Below are 27,524 nucleotides of genomic sequence, written 5' to 3' on the forward strand. Positions count from 1 at the left end.
AGTCAGCGCCTGGTTCTTTTCCGACGGTGCCGGGGGACAGAGATTCAAAAAAGCTGGAGGCGCAGTCGAAGAAGATTGTTTCGTCCTGCAGTCTGGCTTTAAAAGCCACCAATGCAACCTGTATCCTGGGGAGGTATATTCATGCTCTGATGGATGACGTCTCCTCTTCGTTTACAGAGCTTCCCCAGGGTCTTTTGGATCTTGTCTCTGATGCTCAGGCTGCTGCGACCCAAATTATCCAGACGGGACTGGATACCACCGACTCGGTAGCCAGAGCAATGGGCACAACTGTGGTGGAAAGGAGACAGGCCTGGCTCCGTAACTCGGGCTTTTCGGCAGATGTACAGTCCACATTGTTGGATCTCCCGTTTGATGGGGACAAACTGTTTGGGGCTAAGGCTGATTCGGCCTTGGAACGGTTTAAGGAGAGCAGGGCCACGGCTAAGTCGCTGGGACTCCAAGCTCCTTCTTCCACGGCCTCTTCCAGATTCTTCAGGAGGTTTCGTGGATTTGGGCGTGGCTCTTCCTCCTCTTCCTTTCGGGGAAGATATCAGCAACCTGCCTCTTCCCATCCCTATAGATCTTTTAGGGGGAGGGGTAGGGTCCGCACCAGGGGAGCTTCTCAGCAGCACTCTGCCTCTTCCTCATCCTCTGGCGGGGTGCAGCAGGGGAAGCAGCCTTAGGCTTCCACCATTTCCCACTCACTCCTCTCCTGTAGGGGGAAGATTACAGCATTTTCTCACCAAATGGGAGACTGTTACGTCGGACACTTGGGTTCTCAGTGTTGTGGGAAAAGGCTGCACCCTTCCCTTTCGGGAGTTTCCGCCCCTCATCCCGCCCCGCCCTTCGTATTGTTCACAAGAACACCTCCTGTTGCTAGAACAGGAGGTAGAAGTCCTCCTTTTAAAGGGCGCGGTGGAGTTGGTCCCGGAGCAGGAAAGGGGTCAAGGAGTTTACTCAAGGTATTTCCTGATTCCCAAGAAGGATGGTCGTTTGAGACCAATTCTGGACCTGAGGATCTTGAATTGGTTCCTCAAGCAGGAAAAGTTCAAGATGCTGACCCTAGCACAGGTGCTTTTGGCGTTGAACATGGAAGACTGGATGGTGTCTGTCGACTTGCAGGATGCTTACTTTCATATCCCGATACTCAAGTCACACAGGAAGTATCTCCGGTTTGTGGTGGGATCGCAACAGTACCAGTTTGCGGTCCTTCCGTTTGGTCTTACTTCAGCACCTCGAGTCTTCACGAAGGTGATGTCGGTGGTTGCGGCAGAGCTCAGAAGGAAGGGGATAGCAGTATTCCCTTACTTGGACGATTGGTTAATCAAAGCCAAGTCCCCGGAGCTTGTGTTGCGTCATCTGCAGTCAACAACCCAGTTGTTGTTCGACCTGGGCTTTTCAGTGAACGAGCCCAAATCTCACCTAGAGCCCTCTCAGCGCCTCCTGTTCATAGGGGCAGTACTGGATACAACATTGGGTCGGGCCTTTCCTCCGCCTCAGCGGATTCAAGATATTCAGGATTTGGTTCCAATGTTTCGAAATTGAGTGGTAGTTCCAGTCCTCAAGGTCCTTCGTCTGCTCGGTCTTTTTGCCTCCTGCATTCTGTTGGTCACGCATGCTCGCTGGCACATGAGGGCTCTTCAGTGGTGCCTCCGAAGGCAGTGGTCTCAACACAGAGGGGATCTAGAGGGTACTGTCAAGATCTCCAGAGATGCTGCTGTGGATTTGAAGTGGTGGATTGCAAGCAACAATCTTTCACAAGGAAAGCCGTTCCAGCAGTCGCCACCAGTGACAACAGTCATAACGGATGCTTCCACTCTAGGGTGGGGAGCTCATCTGGGGGATCTGGAGATCAAAGGTCTTTGGTCTCCAGAGGAACAGATTTTTCACATCAATCTGTTAGAGTTACGGGCTGTACGTCTGGCTCTCAAGGCCTTCCTCCCTTCCCTTCGTGGTCAGTCGGTACAGGTCCTAACGGACAATACTACCACGATGTGGTACATAAACAAGCAGGGAGGAGTGGGGTCGTACCTTCTCTGCAGAGAAGCTCTTCGACTATGGTCCTGGGCAAAGGACCATCGGATTTGCTTGATAGCAAACCATCTGGCCGGAGTTTTGAACGTGCGTGCGGACAGTCTCAGTCGCCACTTCTCGGCAGACCACGAGTGGCGTCTCCATCCAGATCAAGTCCGTTTAATCTTCCAGAAGTGGGGGTTTCCTCGGGTAGATCTGTTCGCCACTCGAGAGAACGCGCATTGTCCGTTGTTCTGCAGCCTTCAGTATCCGATGCAGGAAGCGTTGGGGGACGCGTTTCAAATGACCTGGTGCGGCCAGTTGCTTTACGCGTTTCCTCCCATACCCTTGATTCCTCGAGTATTGAGGAAGATTCGCCAAGACCGGGCTCTAGTAATCTTAATAGCTCCGGATTGGCCAAGGAGGGTGTGGTACTCCGACCTTCTCCAACTCTCAACGTGCCCGCCGCTCCGTCTCCCTTTCAGGGCAGACCTCCTCTCACAGTCGCAGGGGCAGGTTCTACACCCCAACCTCCAGAGTCTGCACCTACATGCCTGGAGATTGAACGGGGCAACCTGAGTTCCTTCTCTCTCCCGCCTGAGGTAGTGGATGTTATATTAGCGGCCAGGCGACACTCCACTAAATCTATCTACGCTAATAGGTGGTCTAAATTTGTTGCGTGGTGTGGAGAGAGGCAGATTGATCCCTTACATGCTCATCTATCGGACATTTTGTCTTTTGCTCTATCTCTGGCGCAAAAAGGTTGTGCAGTGGCTACCATTAAAGGTTATTTATCGGCCTTGTCAGCCTTCATATGTCTTCCAGACCAACCGTCTTTATTTAAATCCCCTATTGTTATCAGATTCTTGAAAGGTCTTCTAAATCAATATCCTCCAAAGCCATTCGTTATGCCGCAATGGGATTTGTCCTTAGTCCTGACTTTCCTTATGGGGTCCCCTTTTGAACCTATGCATTCTTGCCCCTTGAGGTATTTGTTTTTAAAAACAGTCTTCCTGATAGCTATAACATCAGCAAGGAGAGTGAGTGAGTTGCAGGCCTTATCAGTAAAACCCCCTTATACAACTTTTTATGGGGATAAGGTGGTGTTGAGGACCAAGGCTGCTTTCCTCCCGAAGGTTGTTTCACCCTTCCATTTGGCTCAGGCAATTACTTTGTCCACGTTCTATCCTCCGCCTCATCCTTCCAAAGAGGAAGAAAGACTGCACCGTCTGGACCCAAAGAGAGCGTTGAGCTTCTTTATCGATAGAACAAGGGATTTCAGGCTGGAGGATCAGCTGTTTATTGGATACGTGGGCAAGAGGAGAGGAAAGGCAGTCCACAAGAGAACACTATCCAGGTGGGTTGTTCTTTGCATTAAAATATGTTACTCTTTGGCAAAGAAGGATCCTCCTGAGGGCATTAGAGCTCATTCCACCAGAGCTAAGTCGGCCACTTCGGCCTTAGCCAGAGGTGTTCCTGTGGTCGACATCTGCAAGGCCGCAACTTGGTCGTCCCTTCACACTTTTGCAAAACATTACTGTTTAGATTCTGAGGTTAGAAGGGACGGCCATTTTGCACGGTCAGTGCTGCAGGATTTCTTGGTTTGACCATTTAGGCACCCACCGCCGGGCGTGGTACTGCTTTGGGACTCTATTCATGAGGTGAGGAATCCACAGGTAGTTGTATCCATCAGAAGAACGAGTTACTTACCTTCGGTAACGACTTTTCTGGTGGATACATTAGCTACCTGTGGATTCCTCACGGTCCCACCCGCCTCCCCGTTGCCTTTATGGTCTTGCCAAGTAATCCTTGAGTGCGCTCCTCTTGGTCCTTGAGGGTGCAATAGATGTATATATATATAATATATTTGTATATATATATATGTGTATATGTGTATATATCTTTATGTATATACTTGGTGTGTGTATATATTTTAAAAGAGAGAGTTTTATATATATATATATATATATATATATATATATATATATATATGTACATAAAAAGATTTACAGTTATTCATACAATGTGGTGTATTTTACAATATAATGGATGTTGCCTTGCTCTTTCATTGCATTGCCTGGTTGTTCTCATGCACGTAAAAAATGATTGGTACTGACGTCTGCGCGTCGTCGAGGACCTCTTATTGCCTGTATGACGTCAGACGGCGTCGCGTGCGAGACAGTGACGTCCTCGTCGACGTGCAGAGACTAGTAAGAAGATTTCCGTCGAATGCTGGCGCCATGGGAGTATTCATGAGGTGAGGAATCCACAGGTAGCTAATGTATCCACCAGAAAAGTCGTTACCGAAGGTAAGTAACTCGTTCTTCTGGCTAGTAACACCACCCCTCCCCCCCCAACTCCATGGTCGCCATAGCCATGGGATGGACTTTGACAATGGTAATACCAGTTTTCCAGTCACCATAGTGACACTTGCATCTGTGTCCCTCAGTGCTTCAACTCCTATCCCAATGATGTGTGTGTGGCCTTTGTGTACGTGGATGGGTTTTGGTTCCAATAACTACACTTTTTGCCTATTCTTTAGAGGGAACTTCGACTGAAGTGCACTGTGTTCCTGCTAACCAGGTCCCCAGAGCCAGTGTTCCTTCCCTAAAACAAGACACTTGTTCACTCGATCCCCAAGTGACCAGGCCCTTTAGCCCCTTGTAAGTCTCTAACAAATGGTATCCCTGGTGCCTAGGGCATGAATATTGAAGAGGGCCCCTCAGAGCTGTGGAACAACTTGTGCCACTCTGAGGGACCCAGCTCCAACCGTCTGCACACTGCCATTGCAGGCTGCGTGACAAGGTGCTCCCAAAATTGAAAACACAACATCGCACACAGCCTGTGTACCATGTCCCCTAACACTGCATATAATATATGTAAGTCATCCCTCTAGCAAGCCTCTTATTTTAAGGCAAGGTACATTTTATTACGTGTGAGGGCATAGCTGCATGAGCAGATTCTCCGACATAGTAAGTGTCCAGGGAAGCCATTTTAAATACACGTGCTGGACACTGGCCTCTAGAAGTTTCCCAACTACATCATGGGTTCTCTGAGCCCTGGGGTATTTGGTATCAAACATCTCAGATTAATAAACCCTCACTGATTCCAGTGAGGGTTTATTAATAAATACACCTAGAAGGCAGCTTAGAGATGACCCCTGAAAACATCTGCTTGTGTGTTAACTTACTGGTTCTGACCAGTTCAGCCATCTTAGCCAAATTTCTGACCCCCCATGGTGAAAGGCAGTGCTCTTGGGCCCAGGCACAAAAGCTGCCCTGGGGTGTTGACACCTCCTCCAGGCATGATGGACATTGCAGGGTGGGAAGTTTCAAAGGCGTGGTCGCCTTTGAAATGCAATCCAGAAATGACCAAATAACCACCCTCCCCCCGCACCTCCTGTCCTGGCCCCACTTTTAGCGGAAGAACATTTGGGAAAATCAGGCAGATTAGGTGTACCCACTTCATGCCAGTCCCACCTCTAAGGTAGACGAGCTGAAGTGGGCACCTCCTTTTAAATTACTCCATTTTAGCTTGGAAGAAATTGGGCCACTAGGGTCAGGGTTATGCCCACTTCTCTACGTAACTGGCCATAGAAAGGTTGTAGTCACCCTAAAGGTGGTACGCCTATTGGCTTCCACCTGGCACTCCCTGTAAGCCCTGTAAATTGAGTATTTATGTGGCCCCCTGAACTCCAGAACTTAGATATTGACTACCTACAAAGAAGAGGGCACAAGGAGTTGCACCTGCAGAAAAGTACTTCGAGAGACATCAACCCGTGTGGCCAGGACCATCCACCAAATCATGGACATGAGAGTAGCTGCAGGAAGACCCCTGTTGTTCGCATCACAACCACAGCATCCTGTATCCCTTTGCATCAGGACCACTTCCATGGGAGTCCAAGGCAAGAAGATAAAATTGCCGGGAACTGACCTGAGAATGCTCCTAAGTCCGATGTAACTGTTTTGGAGGACCTTGCTGGTTCCCCTGGCTGGCTTCCTGCCATAGTGGGTTGCCTAAAGTAATTCAAAGTAACTAAATTGATACTTACCAAAGTTTTCCTTGAAAACGTTTCTAAGGTCATATTCGTTGAATTTGCCAAGGCCTGTTCGCAATTAAGTGAAAAAGTGCATATTTATTATACCTTGTAACTGTTGTATCTCTGTAACCTTCTGGTAGATCTTTTTCTTGTTGCTGTCTAAAATCTGTAAGAATACAAAATGTTTTTTTAATTGATATTGGGTTTCATGAGTGTCTTGTGTATTTCTTCTGCTATTGTTTTGGCGCTGTTTAAATGCATTACACTTGTTCCTTTGTGTAAGCTCAGAGCCACAGCTACTCAGGGTTGAGCTAAGGGTGTGAGAAACTAAACCTACTTGTCCTAAAGGGATTGGTAAGTGTATTGCACAATGATGTTGCACAACTGCACCATATAATACAGCCCATTTCCTCGCAGGTGGTGTTGCCCTTCCAGGTCTGTTTGTCCCACATGCTCTCCACATTTTTCTCACTACTCCATCCCTCGGAGGAGAGGCTTCTCTGGCTCGATAGTATTGGATCAAAATGTGAGGAATCTGCAGTTTGAAGTATTCACCAGAAGATCAAACAACTTGCATTTGATAATGCTCTTTCTCTTGACCTTTCTGTCTGACCACAGATTCCTCACTGCCCAGCCCCTTTCTAGTTCTCTGCAGTGGACTTATGCTGGGTCATAAGGCCACAATTAGATTGAGTCCGTCTATCTCGGACTGTTAGTCACTGCCTGTCTGAGGGTGCAAAAGTTTCTTATGCAACTGACATCAGGACATAAGCAGAGCAATTTTATGCAGCTCTGCTCCATCCATTCTGAAGAGAGGATGAACCATTGTAGAGCTAGTTCGAGCCACCTGCTGTCGTGTCAGCTATTGCATGAAAATGTTCAATATGCAGTCTGGTGCCTGAAGGATACAAAAATTGAGGAATCTGTAGTTAGCTTGAGTATCTAGCAGTAAAAGCATGACCAAAGGTAAGTAACTTGTTCATCAGGAACGTATTATAGTGATAATAAGCTTGTCTTTATTAATTGCAGGTGCTAGTGTAAGTTTTAGAGTTGCTTCTTGTTGTAACTGTGGTTCGGGAAACAGAACAGGTCTTTGGACATTAGAACTGTGTAGTGGATGTATGCTGTGTAGGCAATTTTTGACTTTTTGTTTTAGGTCTGCAGGTTGCTTAATATTTTGTGTAGAGTCTATTAGGCTACCTTTTTTGGTCAGGATGCCATAATCCAAGACAAATTCCAACAGGATAGCAACACACCTCTGTTGCTATGCTTACAAAGTCTACACCATTTCTGCTTATCATTTTTAGTTTACTTGAATTGCAGAAGGGAAAGCCAATATGTGGATGACAGTCCTAGCAGGTCTGTCCCAAAGTAATATATGGTCCAAAGTGCTTGACTAAATCCCATCGTCAGTGACACCTGTTGCTCTCATGACACCTATGTTTTCATATGGTATATTACGAAATAGTGTTTGGACAGTACTTGACATGCAGTTGCTTTTTACATTTTTTTATGTTATTAAGTACAGATGTAAATATTTTAAAATACTGCCTGCAGAGGTATATACGCTGTCCCACAATTGACTACGCAAGTAGGAAGGGAGTAAACTCTGTTGTGAGATGTTGTCTCTCTTTGCCCTTCTGTTGAGGTAATAGTCGTTTTAACCGTTGGTCACATTGATATACTGAAAAGAGTCAGGTAACTACATTTGAACTAAAACTGCTTATATTTAGCATATACACTGATTATACCTATCTTGATTTAGAGTTATGGTTCCGCAGTGCCAACAGCTCTGCTGTGATGTGAAACACAGCCTTATTGTAAATCAATACATTTTCTGATTCAGTAGCAGAATATTACCTGATGCAAACATGATTAGCTTTGCTGGTCTGTTAAAGCTCAGAGTCTAGGGTAGAAATGCCAAAAAAAGAAACCTATAATTAGGATGGATAATAACCACAGACTCCTCACCTTGTGATTTCCCCCAGGCTAGATCTAAAGATTTTTCTTAATATTGTGACCGCAGGTGGCGTTGTGCCGCTCTGTCAACTGTTTCTCAACGAAAGTGATGCTAGAGCCATATATATGCATGTATTTCTAAGGATTGCAAAAATAATCCATCCCACAGAACAAGGATGCAGGAGAGCAGTGAGGAATCTGAAGTTAGAGTATCCACCAGAAAGGAGGGTTACCAAACATAAGTAATGTGTTCTTTTAGAGGGTTATCATTTTTCATAAGTAACCAAGTGTCTCACAAGTTTGAAAAGGAAGGGTGAGGTTGCACAGAGAAAGCTCAGCAGCATTTGTAAGTTCACCTGTTCTAGATGATATACGATGTGCCAATGTCATTACTTTTAACATCTCTTGGATAGGTAATGTTTTTTTTTGTATTTACTTCTTCATGACATTTAGTGAGCATGATTAGAGACTCCTGTTTGGTGATCTTATTGCTGCACAACAGTTTCTGTCTAGAAGGGCTATCTAAAGAATCTTTGGAAGTTGACATTTACCCACAAGCTAACAAAATTCAAAAACATGTTAAGCATGTTGTAGGTCCAGTGGTTAGAAAGCAATGAGGTGTGAGGTATACACTTTTAATAAAGGGGAAAGCCTGAGTCTCATTTAGAAAGATGGTTGACATCTTGTATACTTAACAGTGATTGACATAGGAATCAAAGGATGAAATAAAGTGTGTTTCGCAGACTGTTCAATTTCATAGGGTTTTTTGCCTAGTAGACTTAGAGTGACAAGAGTGTGACCAGTTAGAAGGTTGTGAAGAGATTTTGGTTCTAGCTTTGCCTGCAGTCTGAGCCATACCACATAGCCATATGGAGCCATAGTGGAACAGATTATCTTATCCAGAATCTCCTGATTTAAGCAACAGTTTTATTGCCAAGGGCATGGTGTTTGGAGGCCTAGAAAATAAAATGTGTACACCAATGGAGCTATTGTATAGATGTATGCTATTCATCTGAAACGCTCTATGGGATGCGAGACACACTGTATAAATCAGTAACACCAGATCAGTGGTTCTTAACCTGGGGTCTGCGACCCCTAGTTGGAAATCCACATCTGTTTAGAAAATTAATATTTGCAGATTAATAAATGAAATACATACAAAAAACTGACATTTTCAAAACGCTGGCAATTTAAAGGAATTTAAAATTGGAAACTAAAAATTAGGTTGGTATTATTTGCTTAATTCGTGGAAACAGCTCAAGTACATTAAACAATTTATCATGGAGGATTGGTGGCCTTAACTGAAGCATTGGTATGCCTCCACAAAACAAGAGCATGCATTATGAGCAAGAGTCTAGGATATTGCTTCGCCTTTGAGCATTAAAAATAATTGTGAAAGGGTCCAAGATTTCCTTTAAGATTGAAATTCTGGTGGATACTTTTAACTGCACATTTGTCACCTGTTGAATAGCTCAGATGCCACACTGGATTGAGAAGCTTCTGGCAGAGATCTGCTGCTACAGTAGGATATGACAGCTCCATACGACTCTAAATCAAAGTTGTGCTGATGTAACTAGAGCCATATAGTACCCATCTAGGAACCTTGACATCATTTTCTTTCTTTCTTTTTTATTTTTTACGTGACCTTCAAATTGTATCTAGATTTGTCCTCAGAGGTTTTTCCTCAGTTTTTCCATCAGAATTTTACCTAACTTTAGTTGTGTGTGTTAGAGATATCACAGCTGAAAAGGTCAGGGTTTAAAACCTCTTGCACGTGTGAAAAACAGATGTCCATCACAGACCCACATGAATACCATTTGTGGCGGTTGGTCTGTAGCACGATTCTCATTCATGTGACTAGGCCATTAAGGAGCGTGGGGGCCAAGCTGTTCATGGCCTGTTCCAGAGACGACTTCTGGGCTTGACTACGTTATTGGTTCAGATGCAGGTCACACTTAAACTCTTCCCCATCATTGAAGTCTTCGAGGAAAAAAGAAGGCATAAGAAAAAGTAGAGAAGTCCCAAAAGTTAAGGGGTAAGTCACCTCGGCATACTCTGTCTCTGGCAGAGTAATCATCTTTCAGAGCCGGAGATGGTGGATAGAATCCTACATCAGGAGTCTCCTTCAGCACCGCCAAAACTGATCCCGATCCCCAGAGCCTTCCCCGGGTCTGCTCCCCCCGATTCAGCAAGCACACCATTGCTGAACTACCCTAATTTCCTGATTCCAGAAGCAGATCTCCATGCTATGTGGGACATGTTTTGGTATGCTTCAGCTCCTTGTAGAATCCCTTTTGGCCTGATCTCAGGGGCACCATTTGAGTGCCTGCCAGTGAGTTCTCTCTGGTGCCGGGTGTCCCGGTCATTCCATTAGAAACTGTTCTGATACACGGCTAAGGTGTACTGATGCCAAGTCCCTCTCTGGTTCCTCTGGCACTGATACCAGCACCTATCCTGGCTCCACTTGTGCCTCCAACTTATTAGCTGCTTCATCCGTCACCCGGTCTGCAGGAGTTACCAACAATCACAGTTAAGCCCAATCTATCAGTAGGAGAGATGACCCACTTAAGGCTCATCTTTTGAGGAAAGCCTCTAATATTGATAGAAGAGGAGGCAATATAGGACTGGTAGAAATGGCTTTCCTCAAATCTACTGGAGAGAATGCATGAACATTTCAGCTCAGATTCAGATCTGCAAATGCCAGAGGGACAGTCCCTGAAGACAGAGGACAGAAGTTACCAGTTGTACCCACCTCATTCTTCATAGACCACCAACTATTGGGACTGCAAAATAACATAAAAATATGATCTAGACAATTCCCCTGATGTTAAAACTGATCACTGCGGAGATGGTGGCGTTTCACTCAGTGTATTAAAAAGCAGAATAACTGCTTGAGTTGCACCTGCCATTGTTGGAACTGAACTTCAGTGTTCTGACAGAAGTTCTATGGTCTTCTTCATCTGTGGATCCACTGTTGCCATTCAACAATGTTCTAATAGAGTCTGTCAGGGATGCGTGGGACTAACACCGACCCCAGAAGTTAGCAGATTTGTGGCATGTATAGACCGACCAGCACCAGGAGATTTGCTGTTCTTGTTGTTCCACCCATCGCCAGAGAGCCTTGTGGTTCAGACATCCTTGTGTGGCAAACAAAAACCCACAGTCATTCCCGATGCAACCAGCTAGAGGCCCTTTGGAAAAAGTCTGTTTCAGTAGGAAGCTTGGAGCTTCATTCCCTAAATGCTGCATTACTCCTGTGACAATATATGCATGCCTTGTGGGACTTGGCTGCGATCGTGGTACTCAACCTGCCAAAACACCTGAAAGACCACTTTAGCGAAGTAGACTGTGATGCTCAAGATGAATAAAGACACATCAGAAGTGGAGGATTGAACACAGCTGATTTGGTGAAGTACTGCGTGTAGGAAGTTGGCTCTATATATACTATCTTAAAGTGAGAGATTGATAGTGGCAAAATCAGATAATTCTAATGCTCTATTTTGTGGTAGTGTGGTCGAGCAGTAGGCTTATCAGAGGGTAATGTTAAGCATTTGTTGCACACACAGGCAATAAATATGGAACACACACGCAAAGACTTAACTCCAGGCCAATAGGTTTTGTATAGAAAAATATATTTTCTTAATTTATTTTTAGAACCACAAGATTCAAGATTTTAGGTAAGTACATAAAATGCACGGTACTTCACACAGGTAAGTATAGAACGTTGATTTAAAACAGTAGTACACACAGTTTAGGTTAAAATGGCAATAAGCTATTTTAAAAGTGGACACAGTGCAAAAATTAAAAGATCCTGGGGTAGGTAAGTTTGGTTACGTTTTTCAGGTAAGTAAAGCACTTACACAGTCAGTCTCCTGGGCATAGGCAGCCCACCGTTGGGGGTTCAAGGAAACCCCAAAGCCACCACACCAGCAACACAGGGCCGGTCAGGTGCAGGGGTCAAAGAGGGCCCAAAACACATAGGCACCTATGAAGAATAGGGGTGCTCCGGTCGAAGTATCTGCGTCCTCTGGGAGTAGACCAGGGGTGTTTTGTAGAGCACTGGGGGGGAGAGGGGGGGACACACCCAAGTCCACAAAACACACCCACAGTGGCACAGGGGCTGCCGGGTGCAGTAGGCAAAGTAGGTGTCAGGATTGCTATTGAAAGCAATGGAGGGACCCGGGGGCTGCGGGTGCAGTGCTTGGTCCAGAAGTCTCATGCTTCTGGCGGGAAGAGAGAGTTCTTTGAAAGTTGTTTATTTGTTGCAAAGTTGTTGCAGTTTTTGAACAGTGCCACTGTTCTCTGGAGTTTCTTGGTCCTTCGGGTTCAGGGCAGTCCTCGGAGTCCTCAGAAGTAGCTGGTCCCTGTCGGATTCGTCGCTGTGCAGGTTCTTTGAGTCTGGAAACAAGCCAGAAGGGCTTGGGCAAAGTCTGTTGTTGTCTCCGTCATCTCTGCGGGGCTTTCAGGTCAGCAGTCCTTCTTCTTCTTCTTCTTCTTGTAGCTTGCAGGAATCTGATTTCCTGGGTTCAGGGTCGCCCCTAAATACTAAATGTAGGGGTGTGTTTAGGTCAGGGGGGCATTAGCCAATGGCTACTGTCCTTGAGGGTGGCTACACCCTCCTTGTGCCTCTTCCCTGAGGGGAGGGGGTCACATCCCTATTCCTATTGGGGGAATCCTCCAAACTCAAGATGGAGGATTTCTGAAGGCATGGGTCACCTCAGCTCAGGGCACCTTAGGGGCTGTCCTGACTGGTGGGTGACTCCTCCTTGTTTTCCTCATCATCTCCTCCAGCCTTGCCGCCAAAAGTGGGGGCAGTGGCCAGAGGGGCGGGCATCTTCACTAGCTGGTATGCCCTGGGGTGCTGTAACAAAAGGCATGAGCCTTTGAGGTTCACCGCCAGGTGTTACAGTTCCTGCAGGGGGAGGTGAGAAGCACCTCCACCCAGTACAGGCTTTGTTCCTGGCCACAGAGTGACAAGGGCACTCACCCCATGTGGCTAGAAACCCGTCTGGTTGTGGCAGGCTGGCAGAAACTGGTCAGCCTAGCACTAGGAGTTGGACTGGTATTCAGGGGGCATCTCTAAGATGCCTTCTTGGTGTATTTTACATTAAATCCCACACTGGCATCAGTTTGTATTTATTGTGCTGAGAAGTTTGATACCAAACTTCACAGATTTCAGTGTAGCCATTATGGAACTGTGGAGTTCGTAATTGACAGACTCCCAGACTATATACTCTTTATGGCTACCCTGCACTTACAATGTCTGTTTTTCTTAGACATTGTAGGGGCATAATGCTCATACAACTATACCCTCACCTGTGGCATAGTGCACCCTGCCTTAGGGCTGTAAGGCCTACTAGACGGGTGACTTACCTATGGCACAGGCAGTGAGAGGTAGGCATGGCACGCTGAGGGGAGTGCCATGTCGACTTAGTCATTTTCTCTGCACCAGCACACACAAGCTGTGATCCAGTGTGCATGTGCTGAGTGAGGGGTCCCCAGGGTGGCATAATACATGCTGCAGCCATTAGAGACCTTCCCTGGCCACAGGGCCCTTTGTACCAGGGGGTACCATTTACAAGGGGCGTATCTGTGTGCCAGGGCTGTGCCAGTTGTGGAAAGAAAGGTACAGTTTAGGGAAAGAACACTGGTGCCGGGGCCTGGTTAGCAGGGTCCCAGCACACTTTCAATCATAATTGGCAGCAACAAAAGGTAAAAAGTCAGGGGGTAACCATGCCAAGGAAGGCATTTCCTTACACTACGCCCCTCCTGATGTTACCCAGTCAGGGTGGACTACCTCTCCCAGTCAAAGGGGCAGGTTCTTCACCTCAATGTCCAGAGCTTTTACCTTCATGTTTAGAGATTCAGTAGGAACATCTGAGCTCCATTCAGTTGTCAACATGATGCTGTCTGCTCTTAGCCCCTCTTTCAAGGTTAGTTTTTCTGTGAGATGGAATACGACTGTACTTTCATGTACTGAACAGAACGTGGACCGCTAGAAGACTTTGTGAAGTCCTTCAATTTGTGCTTTTGCTACGCAGCAGTGCTGCACAATGGGCACTGCTGAGGAGTACACAACAGACCTGTCAGCCTTTCTCTACTTCACAGACCAGTAATCCCCCTAAGTCACTGGAGCTGGAAAATATGTGTTCGATGGCATCTGTTGCTGCAGATTCACATGTGTGGCACAGTCCGCTGCCTGGTGTTGGGCTCGGAGTATTACAAGTTGTTTTTCTTCGAAGAAGTCTTTTTGGTCACGGGACCGAAGGACTCCTCCCTCTTCGGCTCCATTGCGCATGGGCGTCGACTCCATCTTAGATTGTTTTTTTCCGCTCTCGGGTTCGGACGTATTCCTTTTCGCTCCGTGTTTCGGTTCGGAAAGTTAGTCAGAATCTCGGAAGAAAGCGTCGGTATAGTTCCGTTCGGTATCGGGATAGTTAGGTACATCGACACCGATCATCGGAAGACTTTGGGGCAGTTTCGATCCCCCATCAGGGCCTGGTCGGCCCGACCGCGTGCGACATCGAAGCCGATGGAACGGACCCCGTTTCGTTTCTGCCCAAAATGTCACAGTAAGTATCCTTATACAGATCAGCACTTGGTCTGTAACTTGTGCTTGTCCCCCGAGCACAAGGAGGATACCTGTGAAGCCTGTCGAGCCTTCCGGTCCAGAAAAACACTCCGGGACCGAAGAGCCAGGCGTCACCAAATGGCGTCCACGTCGACAAAACAACGTTTCGACGACGAAGAGGAAACATTCTCGGTTCCGGAATCAGAATCCGGAGACTCCGACGTCGAACAACAGCAACAAACTGTGAGTAAGACGTCGAAAAGTAAATCCATCGACAAACCAAAAGCCCAGGGGACGCCACTGCCAACAGGCCATGGCTCGACCCATAAATCAGGCGACCCGTCGAAGGGGCCGAAAAAGGGCACGCCCATAGCGAAGACACCCGACTCCGGTCGAGGGACCGCCATGGAGCAACCTCGGAGCCGAGAAAGCGGCTCCGAGAGACAAAAACAAGATATCGGCACCGAAAAACATCGGCACCGAGAATCCATGCCGAAAGGAACAAAAATTCTGTCGGTGCCGAAACCGAAAAAAGATTCTCTCTCGGCGCCGAAAAATACCACACCTTCATCCTACTCAGAGGAACATGGACTAAGTGGCCAAATGCACAAATTTGGACAAGAGCTCCAAAGTGTAGAATCGGACTACACACAAAAGAGACTGTGCATCCAGCAAGATACAGGGAAGATATCAACCCTTCCCCCAATCATGAGGAAAAGAAGGATCGGACTTCCAAAGGATGACGCACAACCACAAGCCAAAGTGGTTAAAAAAGTCACGCCTCCGCCCTCTCCACCACAGGCATCGCCGGCACAAACACCGCCACAAATACACTCACCAGCGCAAACTACCATAAGTCATGACGATCAGGATCAAGACGCTTGGGACCTGTATGACACCCCAGTGCCGGACAATGATCCCGAGTCATACCCCACAAAGCCGTCACCGCCAGAGGACAGTACCTCCTACTCGCAACTGGTGGCTAGGGCTGCAGACTTCCACAATGTCCAACTGCATTCCGATCCTATAGAGGATGATTTTTTATTTAACACCCTCTCGGCTACACATAGCCAATATCAATGTCTCCCAATGCTACCAGGGATGTTACGGCACGCAAAACAAATTTTTGAGGAGCCCGTAAAATCAAGAGCCATCACCCCAAGGGTGGATAAGAAATACAAACCACCACCCACAGACCCAGTGTTTATTACTTCGCAGTTACCACCCGACTCTGTGGTAGTAGGGGCAGCTCGCAAAAGAGCAAATTCACATACATCTGGCGACGCCCCACCTCCGGACAAAGAAAGCCGAAAATTTGACGCCGCAGGGAAAAGAGTGGCATCACAGGCAGCCAACCAGTGGCGCATCGCAAATTCACAAGCGCTGCTGGCCAGATATGACCGCGCACACTGGGACGAGATGCAACTTCTCGTAGACCATCTTCCCCAGGAATACCAAAAAAGGGCGCAGCAAATAGTGGAAGAGGGACAAACGATCTCAAACAATCAAATCCGCTCTTCACTAGACGCAGCCGATACTGCAGCAAGAACAGTCAACACTGCTGTCACCATAAGGAGACACGCTTGGCTACGCACTTCAGGCTTCAAACCTGAAATCCAGCAGGCTGTCCTTAATATGCCCTTCAACGAGAAACAACTGTTTGGCTCTGAAGTGGATACAGCCATTGAAAAACTTAAAAAGGACACAGACACGGCCAAAGCCATGGGCGCACTCTACTCCCCGCAGAGCAGAGGCTCTTTCAGAAAAACTCCATTTAGAGGGGGGTTTCGTGGCCAACCCACAGACACCACCAGCCAACAATCAAGAACCACACCATATCAGGGTTCCTTCCAAAGGGGAGGTTTCAGGGGATATCGGGGGGGTCAATTCCCAAGGAGTAGGGGAAGATTCCAGACTCCAAAAACACCTCCACCTAAACAGTGACTTTCAAGTCACGCAACCCCTTCACTCAACACCAGTGGGGGGAAGAATAAGCCAATTCTACCAATCTTGGCAACAAATTACAACAGACAATTGGGTATTAGCATTAATCCAACATGGCTATTGCATAGAATTCCACAACTTCCCACCAAACATCCCCCCCAAAACACGCAAAATGTCACTACAACATTTAGAACTTTTAGGACTAGAAGTTCAAGCACTACTGCAAAAGGATGCAATAGAATTAGTACCAGTACAACAAAAAAACACAGGAGTTTACTCCCTGTACTTTCTAATTCCAAAAAGAGACGAAACATTGAGACCAATATTAGATCTCAGGACACTAAATACCTACATCATATCGGACCATTTTCACATGGTCACACTACAAGACATCATTCCACTGCTCAAACAGCAAGATTACATGACCACATTGGACCTAAAGGATGCGTACTTTCATATACCAATACACCCTTCTCACAGAAAGTACCTACGGTTCGTATTCAAAGGAATACATTACCAATTCAAGGTGTTGCCATTCGGAATAACAACTGCACCAAGAGTGTTCACAAAATGTCTAGCAGTGGTAGCAGCACACATCAGGAGACAACAGATACATGTGTTCCCTTACCTAGACGACTGGCTAATCAAAACCAACACAGTAAAACAATGCGCAAACGACACCACTTTTGTCATACAAACCCTTCACAAACTGGGGTTTTCCATCAACTACACAAAATCACACCTAGAACCGTGTCAAACACAACAATATCTAGGAGCAACCATCAACACATCAAAAGGAATTGCCACTCCAAGTCCACAAAGAGTGCAGGCATTCCACAAGCTAATAAGTGCTATGTCTCCAAACCAAAAGATACAAGCAAGATTTGCGCTAAAACTTCTAGGCATGATGTCATCATGCATAGCCATTGTCCCAAACGCAAGACTACACATGCGACCCTTACAACAGTGTCTAGCATCACAATGGTCACAGGCACAGGGTCAACTTCAAAATCTGGTGTTGGTAGACCGCCAAACATACCTCTCGCTTCTATGGTGGAACAGCAAAAATTTAAACAAAGGGCGGACATTTCAGGACCCAGTGCCTCAATACGTTATAACAACAGATGCTTCCATGACAGGGTGGGGAGCACACCTCAATCACCACAGCATTCAAGGACAATGGGATATACACGAAACAAAATTTCATATCAATTACCTAGAACTGTTAGCAGTATTTCTAGCGTTAAAAGCCTTCCAACCCATAATAACACACAAATACATTCTTGTCAAAACAGACAACATGACAACCATGTATTATTTAAACAAACAAGGAGGAACACACTCAACACAATTGTGCCTCCTAACACAAAAAATTTGGCAGTGGGCGATTCACAACAACATTCGCCTAATAGCACAATTTATTCCAGGAATACAAAACCAACTAGCAGACAACCTTTCGCGAGACCACCAACAAGTCCACGAATGGGAAATTCACCCCCAAGTTCTGAACAAGTACTTTCAAATTTGGGGAACACCCCAGATAGATTTGTTCGCAACAAGAGAAAACTCAAAATGCCAAAACTTCGCATCCAGGTACCCACACCGCGAATCACAAGGCAATGCTCTATGGATGAATTGGTCAGGGATATTTGCGTACGCTTTTCCCCCTCTCCCTCTCCTTCCATATCTAGTAAACAAGTTGAGTCAAAACCAACTCAAACTCATACTGATAGCACCCACATGGGCAAGACAACCTTGGTATACAACTCTACTAGACCTGTCACTAGTACCGCATGTCAAACTACCCAACAGGCCAGATCTGTTAACACAACACAAACAACAGATCAGGCATCCAAACCCAGCATCGTTGAATCTGGCAATTTGGCTCCTGAAATCCTAGAATTCGGGCACTTGGACCTCACACAAGAATGCATGGAGGTCATAAAACAAGCTAGAAAAACTTCCACTAGACACTGCTATGCATCTAAGTGGAAAAGATTTGTTTACTACTGCCATGCCCATCAAATACAACCAGTACATGCCTCTACTAAAGACATAGTAGGATACTTACTACATTTGCAAAAAGCAAATCTCGCTTTTTCATCTATAAAAATACACCTCGCAGCAATATCTGCCTACCTACAAACTACTCATTCATCGTCTCTATTTAGAATACCAGTTATTAAAGCATTCATGGAAGGGCTAAAAAGAATTATACCACCAAGAACACCACCAGTTCCTTCATGGAATCTTAACATCGTCTTAACGAGACTCATGGGTCCCCCTTTCGAACCCATGCATTCCTGTGAAATGCAATATCTAACTTGGAAGGTCGCATTTCTCATTGCAATCACATCCCTCAGAAGAGTAAGTGAAATACAGGCATTTACCATACAAGAACCATTTATTCAAATACACAACAATAAAATAGTTCTAAGAACAAATCCAAAATTTCTGCCAAAAGTAATCTCACCATTCCATTTAAATCAAACAGTAGAATTGCCAGTGTTCTTCCCACAACCAAATTCTGTGGCTGAAAGGGCACTACATACATTAGACATCAAAAGAGCACTAATGTATTACATTGACAGAACAAAGCTGATCAGGAAAACAAAACAACTGTTCATAGCTTTTCAAAAACCACACATAGGAAATCCAATCTCAAAACAAGGCATTGCTAGATGGATAGTCCGATGTATTCAAACATGCTATCTTAAAGCCAAAAGAGAATTGCCTATTACACCAAAGGCACACTCAACCAGAAAGAAAGGTGCTACAATGGCCTTTCTAGGAAACATTCCTATGAGCGAAATATGTAAGGCTGCAACCTGGTCTACGCCTCATACGTTTACTAAACACTACTGTGTAGACGTACTAAATGCACAACAAGCTACAGTGGGCCAAGCTGTACTAAGAACATTATTCCAAACTACTTCAACTCCTACAGGCTAAACCACCGCTTTTAGGGGAGGTAACTGCTTTACAGTCTGTGCCACACATGTGTATCTGCAGCAACAGATGCCATCGAACTGAAAATGTCACTTACCCAGTGTACATCTGTTCGTGGCATTAGTCGCTGCAGATTCACATGTACCCTCCCACCTCCCCGGGAAGCCTGTAGCCGTTTAGAAGTAGATCATGAATCTTAAACTTCTGTACATTTGTAAAAAAATTATTATAAACTCTTAACGTACATACATATTCACTCCATTGCATGGGCACTATTTATAGCAAACAACTCCATCCTCACCCTCTGCGGGGAAAACAATCTAAGATGGAGTCGACGCCCATGCGCAATGGAGCCGAAGAGGGAGGAGTCCTTCGGTCCCGTGACCAAAAAGACTTCTTCGAAGAAAAACAACTTGTAATACTCCGAGCCCAACACCAGGCAGCGGACTGTGCCACACATGTGAATCTGCAGCGACTAATGCCACGAACAGATGTACACTGGGTAAGTGACATTTTCATTCTGCTCACTCCCTTTGTCATGCCACTATGGCATTGGACTGTAGCTGTCAAATCTGTTTCCGCTTACTCCCTTTGTCATGCCACTTTGGGATTGGAATGTAGTTTTAAGCTTTTTGATTGGTGCTCCCTTAATGCCTCTTCACAATTGTCAACTTTGTTCCTTGTCAATTAAGATTTTTTTTTTTTGTAGTTGCAACTATGTCGGTGAGGTATATTGGTGAAGGCACTGTCCGTTGTTCACAAGTTTTTCCTGGACAAGCAGATCCTGAAGACGAATTGCATTTCTTCCGAAGGGTGGCGACCACTTTCTCTCTGGGGCAATCCTCTGTTTCTACTTTGCCATCCACCTCGTCTCATCTGTCAGTTTTTGTATTGACCATACTAAGGACTTAAGGTCAGATGACCAGCTCTTCAGAGGATATACTGACAACAAGAAGGGCGATGCCGTCCAGAAGAGAATTTTGTCAGCTGGATAATTTTATGCATCAAAATGTGTTACGTCCTTTAAAAGAATGAACCCATCTGACTTGGTCTTCATTCCACCAGAATTTCTTTTTTTTTGTACCGCCGCTTTATCCAGGGGATGTCTAGTAGCTGAGACCTGCTGAGCGACAACATGCGCGTTCCGTCACATTATTTCCAAGCACTGTTGTTTGAACTCTGAACTAAGAGGAGATTGCCATTTTGCATGTTCAGTCCTCTTGGACTTCTTGAGTTGGCCATTTCTTCCAACCCACCTCCAAGAGAGGGTGCTGCTTCGGAATCTGTTCAGGTGAGCAATCTGGACGTAGAAATAGCCAACAGAAGAAAAAGTTAATTCTTAGTTCTGATCTTTCTGGTGGAGAGTCTGCCTGTCTAGGTTTTTTTTTTCTTTATCAATCCCACCTTCTTTCCCTTTCTGAAGGATGTTCATAGGGTTCTACAATAGGATGCCAGCTTAGATTGCTGCACTTCGCTAATGCTAGAGTTGAGATTATTTCCTCCTGTTTGCATTTAAGGACTAGGAAAAACTGGACCGGAAACTGATCTGAGGAAGGCAGTGTGGGCAGTAGATGAAGCCAGTGATATCCCCACAACCTCCCTTCTGGTGTTGTAATGGGGCTGGCGCAACCCACCAGTGCGGGAGACTTGTCCATAGTTTCCAGATATGGGGCCTGATTACAACTTTGGAGAAGGTGGTAATCCGTCCCAAATGTGACGGATATACCACCAGCCGTATTACGAGTTCCATAGGATATAATGGACTCGTAATACGGCTGGTGGTATATCCGTCACTTTACCGTCACTTTTGGGACTGATTAACACCTCCTCCAAAGTTGTAATCAGGCCCATAGTCTGGTGCCTCAAATATTCAACAGATGTGGAATCTACAGGTAGATGGGTTATCCACCAGAAAGGTCTATACCAAAAGTATTTTTTTATTTTGTTTAGTTTGTATGTTTTTTTGTGAATTCAATAAAATATTTCATAATTTTCATTTGATATGTATTTACTTCTGTATTGTTCTGATTGAGTTTTAAATAGTAGAACTTGCTTAGGCCTTGAGTCCCTTTCTTTCAGAAGCGATTCAGTGGGGGTCCACAGAAGAGGAAAGGTTAGGAACCACTGTAAAAAATTATAAGTGGAGAAAGGCCAAAGCACTGAGTTAGAGTATCATATGAATTTTACTCGGCTTATGGTGTGATAAGTTGCTTTCGCTTCACCTTCTCATTGTTTGGCTTTCATGTCTCCGAATATATCTCTGCATGCAGGGAGAAGAAACGTGCCAACATAACTAAGGTCCTACTTTTGGTCCCCATGCTTCCACACATCCAGGGCCAGCTGTAATGCGGTGCATCTGGTGCCACCGCACTGGGTGCTGACTTCAGGTGGAGGCTCCTTGTTTGCAAGTGTATTATGGTTTTAAACGCACCTGGTGCTGGCCTTGCCTCCAGCTATTTTCAGACAATAATAAAAAGGTCGAGAGAACGCTGTGGTTAATGTTCTTCCTGCAGAGAGACGGCAGTTGTCTCTAGTTGAAGTTTTGACTCATTGTAAGGTAGCGCAGCGGGATCACAGAAGTGTATATATTGTAAATAAGTCAGTGCTTTCCTGCTTTTGCCACAGAGATCCTTTAGTTACTTGCAGTTTACAAGTTAAAATCCTAGATTGTGCGCATTCAGAACAAGCACTCTTAAACGTCACTGTTTACTAGTATGGATGACGTGACTCCTAGACCTTTTACTCTTCTGTCTTACATAACATTTCCTATAAATTGTGTTACACATGAAGGATTGATTACCTCTCTGCTCTGACACCCTAACCTCATTGGTATGAGCGATGCTATAAAACTAATTAAATGCATCTGAGAGAAAGAGGGGTTATTAAGACTTGAGGAGCTCTGTTCAAGGGTGGTAGCATGGGAATCCATAGCAGAGGTGGTCATTGTGGGGCGCTTACATTCATTGTCGCACTGGGCACCACCAACGCTAAAGCCGGCCCTGCGCGCATTATAGGCGCACAACTAGTTTGAGGGTGCACAAGGCGTGAAAGACAGGTGGGAACACAGGGAGGACTTGGTGTATGTTAACTTTTGTTTAGTGGTATGACCATTTTTGCAGAAATTACGCTCCAGAGAAATTTTTGTTAAAAGGCAGATAAGCACGTGTAGAAATGCAGCAAAGATTTCAAATAACACCAATAGAATGTAATCTGCTACACTAATTTTGATTCGCCCTATAACTTGCCATTGTCAAACAGCAGATATGCTTGGTACTATGTGCCTCACATCCATTAAGTGCTAGCTGGTCAAACTCTTTCATGGACATGCACTACCCTATGCATATTGTACAGTGACAACATATCATTTAGGTTTAAAAAACCTGAACAGATTGCAGTTTGCAACCTTTAAAACAAAAATATTAGCATCACCTCAAATATGCTCTTTTTGTTAAAGGCAATTTCTGAAACGTCATTTGGTTTTTGTGTTTCTTTTTTTGTGTGTGAAGCATGGTACTTGAAAAAATGCTCTGTTTATAGAGCTTAAACTTTTTGTACTATCTGGTTCTGGTGGCTCAGTCTGAAGGAAGCTTTTCTGTTTAATCCCACAATCACAGGTTCAAATCCAAGCGGGGCTACTCAACCTTTCCTACTTTCAAGAGCGATAAAATTAAGTACTCTCTAGTGGAGTAACTATAAACATCTGTTGTCCATCAGTAGCGCCACAAGACCTCCTTGGGTTGAACGTTCCACTTTGCTACGAGTAAAATACAAAAGTGACTGTACAATATTCATTTATTTTCCATGTCTTTAGGGAATGGATCCAATCACTCGTCAGGTGGGACAGCACATAGAGATGGAGCCCGAGTGGGAAGCAGCATTTACTCTGCAAATGAAGTTAACACACATCATTTCAATGATGCAGGATTGGTGTGCCTCGGATGTAAGTATCCTTAATCAGTAAAAAGTGGCTACCACTTAATGAGCCTTTTTGAAAGTGATCAATATGTTTAAATTTACCCATGTCAGCTTTTTATTCCGTCTTTGTATCAAACATATTTTGAGTAACGCAGAGCTGCTGCATAACAAAGTGATGAATATCATTTGAACACTTGGTTGCTTAGAGTTAACTTTTTTAAATTTAATTGTGAAATAACAAGTTTGTGAAACTACAGACTGAGACACCAACGGATTACTACATCAGTTTATAATAGGCCAATAAAATTACCTGGATGTTTGATTTTTCCTTTAGTGTAAATCTGCTGCATTCATTCTGCTAATGAGGTTCTAAAGTTTAGTAGCAGTTTAAAAATTCCAAAAGTGCACTCCACATCTCATTTGTACTTACACTGTAATTGAGTTGCCCGTTGTCCGATGTAATTGGGGCTGTTGAAATTATGCAGCAGGAGAGGTCCAAATTATGCACAGTGTTTATTAAATTATGCGTTGCAAAAGGCAAAATGTACAGCGCAATGTGCCACATTTTATGATAGTATTACATCATTAATTTGTCATTTATACACTTACGTACACTGTCTTGGCATAGGCTGAGCCTCACTAGTACCTATTTAGCATTCAAATGTAGCAATAAGTATCAGAAAGATGACCAGCCAACCTTTAGAAAAGGCCTTGCTGGGCTGCAACATGTTGTGCTGCATTTTTTGTAACTTTTGAACTGTTTGAGCTAGAAATACCTTTTTTGTTAAATCTTCAGATTATGCAGTAGATGATGGATTATGTGACAAATGCAGCACATCCATAACTACGTGAAAAAACTCCGCCGCTGCACAATCGCATAATTCCATTTGCACTGGGTATAATATTACATGTGGTGTTAGCTCTCCATACATTAATCCAAACCTTACCTCGTTTATTTCAGGAGAAAGTTCTTCTTGAAGCATATAAAAAGTGCCTGATAATTCTGATGCAGTGTCACAGTGGTTTTACTGATGGAGAGCAGCCTATCACACTCAGCATGTGTGGCCATTCAGTTGATACTATTAGATACTGTGTTTCTCAGGAGAAAGTGAGCATTCATCTTCCAGTGTCGAGGTTACTGGCAGGTATGTAATGTACACAGGGAAAAATAAATCTGAAGTTGTTTGCCTCTAACGTTTGTTTAAAGCCTGTCACACCATAAATTTAATAAAGGTTGTTCTTTTGCAAGTGGGAGAGTATTTTACTTCCTACTTTGAATTGTTAGTAGTATGTATGTATGTTTTTATAATTGCCCAGCCTTATGTTTTTGCATACATATAGGGGACTTTTGGTCAACCTTCTTTATCCGTTGGGCTGTTCACATGCCACTCAAATTATTCTTCCTTCAAGAACAGCACATAGTATAGAACTGTGGATCATCCCACTTCTTCCATTGGATACTTGCACTTTGAGTGACTGCTTATGCCTTTGTCTATTTAAAAACGCTTGTATTTACCAGTGACTGCTATTACCTATGTTTTGTATGGTCATCATTTCCATAAACATCAAGAAATGTATTGAGATCTGAAATTTTCAGTCATCATAGACCAGCTTTGGGATATTTATGTATCCTTAGGAAAACCAGTACAGGTCTTTAGAATACCAGATAAGTATAAGTCAACAGGACACAGGCTCTGTCACAACGGAAGATTGCAGGCTGCAACATAAAGTGGGAAGGTGGGGACCGGTGGCTGCCTCCACATCTGCCCTAGAAGAGATTCGAAGTCAAGAGGAGGCTGGATTTGCCGGCAGACTTAGGGGAACACCACAAAATTGGGGGTAAGCAGTCACCAGTGCAGTGGATGAGGCTTACGGACCCGGGGGGCCCACACAGTCGCTGATGAGTTAATGCCAGATGGGGATGGACTCCTGCTCAGGGGCTGTGGCGAGAGGGCCCAACACAGGCTTGGCTGTTCCTCTCCCCCTTTGACAGAGGTCTGGACGTGGTGTACTGGTGGGTGACCAGCCCCCCACATTGAGTGAAGCGGGTGAACTTGGAAATCCAGAAAAGTCACACGGGCTGCCCAAAATTGAAGATGACATGGTCCTTCCCTTGCACGCTCACAGCAATGAGAGAAACTTTGCAGCGTGTGGTGGAGACGGGCAGGCCTGCTGCCAGTATGCTCCTTTCTCCCTCCCCCATCCTGCGGTGAAGAAAGATCCAGTGGGGCAGACCTTAGGGACAACACAGAGGCTCCCTGGGGAAACTCACAAGATTACAGGAGTCCTGAGTAATGGCGCTGAGAAGGCTGGGGCAAATCACCAAGCAGGGTGGATTTTGAAGAGGTGATCCTCACGCCGGTGAGGAGAATCCTTAAGGAGACCTTGTCCCCTCCCACTGCACAATTCGACTGTGCAAAGCGAAAGCACCAAAGCAGGAACAGAGGGCCAAAATGCACACCGGTGCCTTCCTCATGACATGACAAGGAGGAACACACAAAAGGGAAGAACGCCCTAGGGGTCACTGCTCAGACACACCCAGGACTTAGACAAACAGGCAGCAGCTGCAAGAGAAAACAAACATAGTTGGGAGTGGAAGACGTCCAATAGAAGAGGCTAGTGTGGTGACAATTGACGGAGTCAAGCCCTGAGATGGCCCCACTGGATGGTGGGCTGAAATAAGACTAGGAAGTAGGCCAGAGAGGAAGCCAGTCGAAAAAACACAGTTGAGGAGGGCTAAGAAGTGGCAGCCGGAACGAGCGTCACTAACAGGGAGTGAAACACCCCAGACAGCGTGCATGTGATCAGTAAAGGGGCGAAGATCCGGTGACTTGGAGAATTCCTGGCACCGGCGATAACGAGGCAGAAGCCAACTAAGAGGTGAGGGGGGTTCAGACAGAGCCTGAGTGGGACGTGGGTGATGAGACCTTCTGTTAGAAATTGGGTCTCTAGTTGGAAGCGGTATACACCCTTTCGAAGCACGGACCTCAACCCTAGTCAATTACACAACATACATTAAACTGTGCTCACCTTCTGGTAGCTTGGCACATAGCAGGCAAGCTTAACTTGGAAGATAATGTGTAAAGTATTTGTGCAACACACGTGTAGTAATCACAATGACACCATAAAAAGGACTCCACACGGGTGTGTTAAAAATAGTAATTACTTTTCTGGGTGGATCAAGACAAAATACGACAACAAGAATCAACTGAATATTCACTTCAAAGATATTTCGTTAAGCACACTGTGTATGAGGCTTATTCTAGAGTCTTTATAGTATTGTACCAGAATATGAGTGTCCATCTGTGAGGAGTGCAGAGTAGGTTGATCGGGAATACCCGGGTGCAGCTTGGAGGAAGAGTACTAGATGTTATGTCTCAGTATGCAGAGAACATAGCGGAAGCTCGAAGGCTGTTCGGGCCTATGAGTCTGGGAAGACACTGCTGCTGCTGCGGGTGGAGGCTAAGTGATCTGAGTCCGGCCAGGACGAGGGCCAGAAGCAGGGTTGCGCTCGAGCGCGACTCACCGGTTGAGGAAAACCAGTGCGTAGCGTGCGTCTCCACCACAACAACACGGGCTGTGGCCCGCACCAAAGCTGCTCTGAAGTCCTGGTGCGATGAGCGGTGGGATGCACTAGGCTGCTCGGAAGTCCAGGTGGGACGACCCACAGGCCCCAACAAGGACGTACTGAATTATTGAGCAAAAAGGAGCGCATGAGTTGCAGCAAAGCTGCGCTGAAATCTTGGTTAGATGAGCGGCAAGCTGCAATGAAGCAGCACTGAAATCTTGGTCTTTGTTAGATGTGTGGTGAGCTGTGATGAAGAGGCACTTGAGGTCTTTGATGTCCTGGAGACATAGAACCGGGGCCAAGTCGGCAAGCCCTTGGAGTCACTCTGGGGGTGATTATTGAGTCTTGATTTGCAGGGCATAGATCAGCAGGCAGCAGGGCCGCTCAGCAAAGCAGGGCAGCAGTTCATTGGATCTGTCAGACACAGCAAAGTGGTGATCCTTCAGCACAGCAGTTTCTGCTCCAGCAGAGTTTCCTCGATTCCGGAAGTACACTGATTTTAGGGTGTCAGTGACCCAGTACTGCTACGGGAATACTAGAAAGTGCCTTTGATTGGGGGGAGTGGG

The 27,524-nt window shown here is 45.5% G+C and overlaps 1 protein-coding gene across 3 annotated transcripts in view; it reads left to right on the forward strand.

Moving 5' to 3' along the window:
• UBR2 (ubiquitin protein ligase E3 component n-recognin 2) overlaps positions 1 to 27,524 on the forward strand; it is a 1,248,744-nt gene that overhangs the window by 316,273 nt on the left and 904,947 nt on the right. For all 3 annotated transcript variants that reach the window (XM_069233963.1, XM_069233965.1, XM_069233964.1), the window contains exons 14-15: positions 23,287 to 23,415; positions 24,352 to 24,535. In XM_069233963.1, the coding sequence (XP_069090064.1) occupies positions 23,287 to 23,415; positions 24,352 to 24,535 (313 nt within the window). The remainder of the gene's footprint in view (positions 1 to 23,286; positions 23,416 to 24,351; positions 24,536 to 27,524) is intronic.

The sequence above is a fragment of the Pleurodeles waltl genome, chromosome 5 (genome assembly GCF_031143425.1).
Source record: "Pleurodeles waltl isolate 20211129_DDA chromosome 5, aPleWal1.hap1.20221129, whole genome shotgun sequence".
NCBI lineage: Eukaryota > Metazoa > Chordata > Amphibia > Caudata > Salamandridae > Pleurodeles > Pleurodeles waltl.